The 8,435-nt window shown below is 46.4% G+C and overlaps 1 protein-coding gene across 6 annotated transcripts in view; it reads right to left on the reverse strand.

Annotated features, from left to right (window-relative positions):
- Fam193a (family with sequence similarity 193 member A) overlaps positions 1–2,462 on the reverse strand; it is a 120,595-nt gene extending 118,133 nt beyond the window's left edge. For 5 of the 6 annotated variants that reach the window (XR_007980218.1, XR_007980216.1, XR_007980217.1 and 2 more), the window contains exon 1: positions 1,971–2,462. Coding sequence is in view for 1 of the 6 variants with exons in the window: in XM_052198961.1 (XP_052054921.1) it covers positions 1,971–2,192 (222 nt within the window). In the remaining 5 variants the exon portion in view is untranslated. The remainder of the gene's footprint in view (positions 1–1,970) is intronic. The other variant, XM_052198961.1, reaches the window with a different exon arrangement.
- Between the last annotated feature and the right edge of the window lie 5,973 nt (positions 2,463–8,435).

Here is an 8,435-nt window from a genome sequence, read left to right on the forward strand (position 1 = left end):
ACCTCAAATAAGGCAGTATAACCTACAGGTCTGTGCCCAGCACTAAGAGCAATGTGATTGGGACTCCCTAAGGATAAGGACAGTCCTCTCTTAGTCACCTTCTGGTTTGGTGACCTATAAGAGCAGAGAAAGCTCCTCAAGACTTCTCTCTGAAAAACACAGGCCCAACACACTGTTACCTGACATTGTTATACATACCTGTGTTGTGCCACATAAGGTACCCAAAAAGCTTACCATTTTGTATGGAAACTGGGTTTTCAGAGTAGCATTAAGACCTCTGTGGAGCTGAGTGTGGTGGTGATGTCTTTAACCCAAGCACTCGGGAGACAGAGGCAGGCAGACCTCTGTTGAATTCCAGGTCAACCTGCTCTACATAATGAGTTCCAGGACAGCCAAAATAGAGAAAGACCCAGTCTCAAATCAAAACGAAACAAAAAAGATCTCTGGGGTTACAAGGATATTTTTAGTCCTACTGCCATGAAGACTTGTTTTGTATATGATGAAAACACAAAAAGATGTTTAAACTAAAGACAGCTTAAGTTTAAAATACAGTAAAAGCAATGTTTTTACATGATGTATGTCTAAATTCAATAATGCACAGAGAAATCTGTGAACAAGTATTTTATTAAGGAAATGGAGTAGAACAGCAAAGACCAGAAAATACTGGAAATCTTTTTATGGAACTTTTTTGTGTATGATTGTTTTTCATAGTGGGTTACAGCCCAAACTCTTGATGCATAATAGTTCAACACAAACAATTCTTCCAAAACTATGCATAAGGTTATCTGAGCTTGAAGAGCTACAAAAAGCAAGCTATTTCAGGTAAATAGTATGTTAAGTTGCAATTATTAAATCCTAGAATGAGGTATAAGTGAGGCTTCTATTTGTTACCAACTGGTCTTCACTAGATGTACAGAAATGGGTGTACTCACTTCCAGCTCCAGCAACCGCTATCACCATTTCTATAAAGCGTTCGCATAGGCTGACCTCCCACCTTCCCCTTCCAGTAGAAGCAAAGACGTCCCTCAAAGTCCCAAAAAGAAAAAGCACAACATCATATTAAACTAGAGCTCGCTTTGCTGTCCAGAGTCAAGGAAAAGGGCAAACTCTAGAAACTCAAGCCCAAGGCCAAAACCCAGATGCTAATCAAATGTAACAATACTATGCGAAGAAGGCTCCAAAAGATGCACCAAAACTGCAGAAAACACTCAGGAAATAAGGAAAGCTTAAGCATCCATACATTACTGCACTTTCTTGCAACAGCATAAGCATCAAAATCCATGCCTATACCCAACAATTTTTTGAACTGCTCTCAATACATACTCTGTCAACACAAATTTCCGAATCTTTCATTAAAAATAAAAAATTCTGCCTCATGACTTGATACTCAAATACTCCTTAATGCTTTGGTTTCTTCACTGTGGATATCTTGAAAAGAAGGTTAACTTGTTTTAGCAACCTTACAAGAACGCAACTTGAGAGAAACCCATAATCATTCGGTGGCCAATCCAATCTATGGAAACGATTATGCCAGCTGCATCCCACGTACCAGCACTATCTTCTGAAGCAGAATAAAAGCGACAGCAGTCCATCGACCGCATGCCTGCGTAAGTAAACCTGAAAAAATAGTTACCCCAACCCCTGCGACTATACTCAGCTGACACTCCAGAGGAAAGAGACCCCCGGCGGCTCCCGAGAGCCTACAGCAGCAAGCACAGAGGGCAAGACAGCCGCGCCCCTGGCGCGCCAGGCGTTGCCCAGAAACTTCTAGGGGGCACTTTTCAGTCAGCCCCAAGGCCGCAGTCCGTGTACCCCGGGGGTCCCGCCGGCGCCGCCCTCCGCACCGCTCGCTCGCGCCCCGGAGGAGCTGTCAGCTAGGCAGCCGCCGGCCCGTTATCCGCCGGCCGCGCCCGCCTGGCCGCTCGTGAGGGGGCGGCGGCCGCTCCCGCCCGCGGACCCCCGCTGCTTACCTCGAAGTAGCCTCCGGCGGCACCGCCCGCGCCCGCGCCCAGAGGCCCGTGGGCCGCCGCGCCGCCCAGCAGGCCCGCCGCGCCGGGGCCCGGGGCCTGGGGGCCGCGCAGCGCCGCCGCCGAACCGGCCTTGCCGCCCGAGCCGCCGCCGCCCGAGCCGCCGCCGCCACCGCGCTTGTTCTTCCGGCGCTTGGCCCCGCGCTTAGCGTCGGCCGGGCTCATGGCGGGAGGGAGGGACGGAGGACGGCGGGAGGGGAAGGGGCGCGGGCGGGCGCCGGGCCGCGGGCGGCGGCAGCGGCGGCGGCGGGCAGGCGGAGGCGGCGGCGGGCGCTGCGGCCGGCCGGGCGGGGGGCGCGGCGCGGGGGTCTCCTCCCGGGCTGGGAGGGCGGGGCGGGCGGGAGCTGAGGGGCGGCTGCTGCCGAGAGCGACGCGAGTCCACCGGGCCCGGTGCCGCCGCTGACCAGAGTTAAGAGTCCAATATGGCGGACACAAGGGGAAAGGGATCCCAGTTTACGTCGGGGGAGGGGGAAGCGGCGGCAGGGGGAGGGGCGCGGGCGGCCGCCCCCCGCACTCCGCCCTCCCGGGCGGCGCGCCCCTGGCCTGGGACCCCGCCCCCGACGCCACGCGCGGGGCACGCCGGGAGCTGTAGTTCCAGCCGCCCGCGACTCCGCCCGGGCGTGTGGGGCGGGACCACGACTCCCGTAGGGCCACGCGCAGTTAGTCGTGCGGGGGGAGAGGGTGGGCCTAGGGTGACGTCGCGCCGCGTGGCTCTGTGGACTCTGTAGTCCGCGCACGGGCGGAGCTGAAGGCGGGCGGGGTCCAAGAGGGTCTCTCAGTTCCAACTCTCCCCTCCTTCGGTACGGCCTCCTGCCTAAGACCCCCTGCACGTAGTGGGTCCCGCTGACTCTGGCCCAGTCTAGGTTCGAGCGTGTCCCTTTCACCTGCCGCTGTGTGACCTTGGCCTATGCCGGGGCCAGTGGGAAGAGGGCTGGCATCCGCCGACTGGTAACTCGCTGCATGGCAAGGCCTGCAGTAAGCAGGAGCCTGCCTCACTCCCTCGTCGCTTCTCTTTAAAGTCTCAATACTTAAAGGAGTGCTTCCTCAAGCCATCGCCCGTGCTTTTCATCACTTCCCATTCACCACATACCAGGAGGGCTTTAGTTCAGGACAGAACTCTGGGCCACTACCTAGAAAGCTTGCTCCTTGGCGCTCTGCTTATCACTTACAAGCCCTAGGTACAAGAACCCAAACCACAGGGTCTCCCGCACTTCGTACCTATCTTTGGTTCCATCTGTGGAAACAAATGCTATCTGTCGAGCTTATTTTTGCGCTCCTGAACCATTTCCTATTACCTTCTATTCATCCTGGCACAATCCAGCAATTCTGACCCATTTTTTTCCACCACAATGCTGAGCAGCCCAATGTGATCAAGCCCATTTCAATGACTACCTTCCCAATAGATTGAAGGTCCCTCACCCAAGCAGGTCTTGAATAGCCCTGACATTATGGGCAGGATGCCAGGCTGGAACTCCCTCAGTACTCCATAGGTGGGCAGTGTCAGGACTACCCCTTCCCTCCCCGTTTCATATAAAGAGTCGAGCTGAATGCCTCCCTTCTCCCATAGCCCCCTTGCTTTCTTCTGTTCTTGGCACATGGGCATGGAGTTGGAATTTCTAAGTGTCATCAGTATCCTAGAGGACACAAGGATATGGAAGCAAGGATATGCATGCAAGGGACTGGGCATGCAGCACTCCAGTATTTGCTAGGTGAATGAATGACATAACAATGACCACGTGGCCAGCAGTACAGTGACTGCTGCCATACCTCACTCCACATACATACTCCCCTGAGAAGTGCTATGAACCATTGTTTGTGGATAAGAAACGGCTTACAGGTGCTAAGGAAATTGCCCAAAGCCACTCTAGTTTTCAGACAAAAGGCCCAGATTCTAGCTCAGGTATAACTTTGGGTACCAGCATTGTTGATTTACAAAAAACACTTTGTTTCTAGAGCAAATGAATTTATAGAATCTCTAAGCCTCTATAAGGAGGTCTTTTGGTTTGGTTTGTTTTCTGTTTGTTTTGTTTGCATGGTTGGTTGAGTTTTTATGTTTTGTTTTTTCATTTTTTTGCTATTGTTTCTGTTTTTCAGACAGCATCTCACTGTATACTTCTGACTGATTTTGAACTTGATATGTAGACTATACTACGCTCAGAGATCCTCCTGCCTCTCAACCTTCCAAATTCTGGGACTAAAAGTGTGTGCCACCACCAGAGAAATCCATGGAAGGCTTTTAATGCCATGGAGATGCATATTCCTTTTATATATTTTTTTAATTTTATGTGAATAAGTGTTTGCTTGCCTGTATGTATATGTACTACATGTATACCTGAAGCCAACAGAAGCCAGAATATCATATGAATGATATATAATGTTTTATTATATAATATATAATACATGCTTATATTACATATTACATTTAAAATATACATGATATATATGTAAATACACACACATATAAATGTATACACACACACACACACACATATATATATATATATATATATATATATATATATATATATATATATATACACACACACACTTAAAATATCTAGCAGACCCAGGTTGTAATGGCACATGCTTTTTATCCCAGCACCTGGGAGGCAGCAGTAGGCAGATCTCTGTGAGTTTGAGACCACCCAGATCTACAGAGTAAGTTCCAGACAGCCAAAGACAGAAACCCTGTCTCCAGAAGGAGAAAAAAAAGTTAAGATTTACAAAATTGAAGATAGCCAGTCGGGCAGTGGTGGCACACGCCTGTGATCCCAGCACATGGGAGGCAGAGGCAGGAGGATTTCTGAGTTCCAGGCAAGTCTGGTTTACAGAGTGAGTTCCAGGACAGCCAGAGCTACACAAAGAAACCCTGTCTCGAAAATAAAAAGGGGGGGAGATAAATCAACTTAAACACTATAACTATAGCACAGAAAAGAAAGTGTTTCTTGCCGGGTGTGGTGGCTCATGCCTGTAATCCCAGCACTTGGGAGGCAGAGGCAGGAGGATTTCTGAGTTTGAGGCCAGGACCACACAGAGAAACACTGTCTCGAAAAACAGCTGGGGACAAAAGGGTACAGTGCCATAGAAGTATAATCTACCTAATGAAGTCTCCACCTGCCCATGATTTCAAGAAGCTCAGTGACTCCTCGCTAAGATAAATGAGAGCAAAAGCAAACCGACACTGAAATCAATCTTACAAACCTTACAACAAAAACACCAAAGCTCTCTGACAGCTCCCCGAGAAGCTAACTATCCAGTGAACCAGTTCTTTAAAAAAAATCTAAAGTGTTCTTTAAAATGTTTCAACATTATTAGCATGAAAATTGTGTTGAGACAATTTAACTACCTTTGAAGTCCTGATCCTCCTACCTTAGCTTCTGTAATTCTAGGATTAGATATAAAAGTTCAGGTATCGTCTTTTTTTCACATTAAGTTTTTGGAGCTTCTATATGTTTTATGCTTTTAGCATATGTCTGTCCAGATTCACCATCTTTAAAGTACTCAAGGGCCACTCAAGGCTTATACATATCATACTCAGGAATCTCTTATTTTTAATCTCACTTTGAGACAGAATCTTACTATGTCACCTAAATTGGCCTTAAACTCATGTTCCAATTGTCTTAGTCTCTGGAGTGCTGAAATTATAGACATATGTCACTATACCTGGCTATGTCTGGTTTCTTTAAAGAAAAAAAAAGTGTTGACTATTCTGGACCCTGTGTATTTCATATGATTTTATAACCAGCATGTCAGCTATACCAAATCAAATATCAGTTTCAACAATGTATACAACATGCAGAACAAACTGTGACATCTAAACGGTATGGAGAGGCTGGAGAGAGGGCTCTTGCAGAGGATCCAAGTTTGGTTCCCAGCACCATATGGTGGCTCACAACTTTAACTCGAGTTCAAGGGAGTCCACCACTCTCTTCTGGTTTCTGGGGCACGAGGCATGCATGTGGTGCACAAATATGCTTACAGGAAAAGACTCAAGAAGAAACAAATCTTGGCAGGGTTTCTCTGCATAGCTCTGGCTCTCCTGGAACTCACTTTGTAAACTATGCTAGTCTCAAACTCATGGAGATCTCTCTCTCTCAGTGCTGAGATTAAGGGTATATACTCCCATCACCATGCTACAAATCCTTAGATAGTATTGGGTTTTAAGTTAAAGCCCAGAGTGGCCTAGAAATTGCAGTCATTTTATGCTGGGGGTTACAGGACTATCATGCTTAGCTATTTGGCTTCCTTTAAAAAAATACTTAAACATGTGTGTATGTGGTTGTTTTGCCTACATGTATGCACAATGTGTATGTAGTGCCCATGAAGGTAAGAGGAGGACATGGATCTCCTGGGACTGCAGTTACAGACAGTTTTGATACCATGTGGGTACTGAAAATTAAAACCAGTGTTTTTGTTACTTTTCTACTACCCCGACATAACACCGTGCATGACCAAAGTTTCTTTTCTTTTTTCTTTTTTTTTTTTCTCAAGACAGGGTTTCTCTATATAGCCCTGGCTATCCTGGAACTCACTCTGTAGACCAGGCTAGCCTTGAACTCAGAAATTCACCTGCTTCTCCTCCCAAGTGCTGGGATTAAAGGCATGTGCTACCACTGTCCAGCCAAGGTTTCTTACTAAAAAAAAAAAAAAAAAAAAAAAAAAAGTTAATATGTTTAATTTGGAGCTTCAGTTGCAGAGAGGCAGTGTAGGTTAGATTTTCAAAACCTCCTTTAATAAGGGTTCTTATACACTTCAATTTCCCTTCTAGCCCACCAACTAAAGGTAGAGGAAGAAGATAGTTAATAGGATAAGGGGGATATAGAACTGTTTAGAGGTAGTTCTTTGGGGGAAATTCCAATCTTCCTTGTCAGGATATCAGCAGTCCAGTCCAAAATTTCAAATACAAATCAGTAGCCTCAGTCCATTCCAATCGGTAAACAGCAAACGTGAATCAGTAGCAATGGCTCAATGCAGAAGAAACTGCAAGGCTCATCATGAGTCCATGGAAGCAGCAAAAGGCAGCCAGAATACCACAAGAAATTCTCTAAGACAGCATGACATACAAAGATCAGCAAAGACCAGCAAAGTGTTGCAAGGTATGCAAATGTAAGACCATCCTCAGCAAAAACCAGCAAAGCATTCCAAGGCAAACCAATGCAAGAGTGTTGTTCACTGTATGTTGGATTCTATTTATACTCTTTCCAAACATCACACATCCTCTCATATATATACTTAAGCAAAACATCCTCTATAAGATAGCTTCCAGAAAAACATCACATCACATGACACAACTGGGTCTCAAAAAAACAAAAAAACAAAAAAAAACCCCAGAAATTTCCACTTGAAGGTAGTAGAGTCTGTGATCTTCTTGGCTGAGAGCATGGCAGCAGGCACAGGCAGACAGGTCTTACTGGAGCAGTGGCTAAGAGCTTAACTTACATCCTGACCCACAGGAAACAGAGCTAACTGGGAACGAGTTGAGCTTCTGAAGCCTCAAAGCACAACCCCATTGATAATCCTCTTCTAACAAGTCTATATCTCCTGATCCTTTCCAAACAGTTCTACTAACTAGGGACCAAGGATTCAAAATTGTGAACCTACACGGGCCATTCTCGTTAAAACAAAGACAAACAGTAAGTTTTGACAACCACTGAGCCATCTCTCCAGCCTTGTTGATTTTTAAAGTTTATTTCATTTGTCCTGTGTGCACATGCATGCACATATCCACATGAAGTATACACTTCCTCAGTAGACAACCTGTGGGGATTGGTTCTTTCCTTAGACCCCATGAATCCAAGGGAATCAAATGTAAGTCCTCAGGCTTGACATCAAGTGCATTTATCAACTAAGCCATCCCAACAACCCACTCTGGCATATTTTTAGATTGTGTCAAAATATAGTCTATCACAACTTACTATGTTTGTTTTTTTTCATGTGTATGGAAGTTTTGCCTCCATGTACTTCTGTGCACCATTACAGAGGCCAGAAGAGGGCATCAGATCCTCTCAAACTGGAGTTACAGTTGTGAACTCTATGAAGTGTTGAACTTCAGCCCTGGTTGTTGGGGTGCACTGTGTGAAGGCTGTCTTTGAATTCAATCATTAGTTCTGCACCAGCAGAGAACTGAGTACTAGCTGGATTTTGTTACTGTTGTTCTTATGACTCATCACCTACCTCAATATATTTTGTAAACATCACCTTCCTCACCTGCTGTTTGGCTGAATGAAGATCTGAGGTCAATAGCTTTAGTAGGAAGGGAAGGAAGAACATCAGAGCAGAGATAGGGACTCTGGAGGAAGAACTAAAAGGAGGTAAGGTTGGCCAGTGTAACAAGGAGGTCGGATGTACTGGCAGTGAGAGGTAACAGGCCACATGGCAGGGTGTGGATTAAAACAATCAGGTTAATTA

This window comes from Apodemus sylvaticus, chromosome 11 (genome assembly GCF_947179515.1).
Source record: "Apodemus sylvaticus chromosome 11, mApoSyl1.1, whole genome shotgun sequence".
Classification (NCBI taxonomy): Eukaryota; Metazoa; Chordata; class Mammalia; order Rodentia; family Muridae; genus Apodemus; species Apodemus sylvaticus.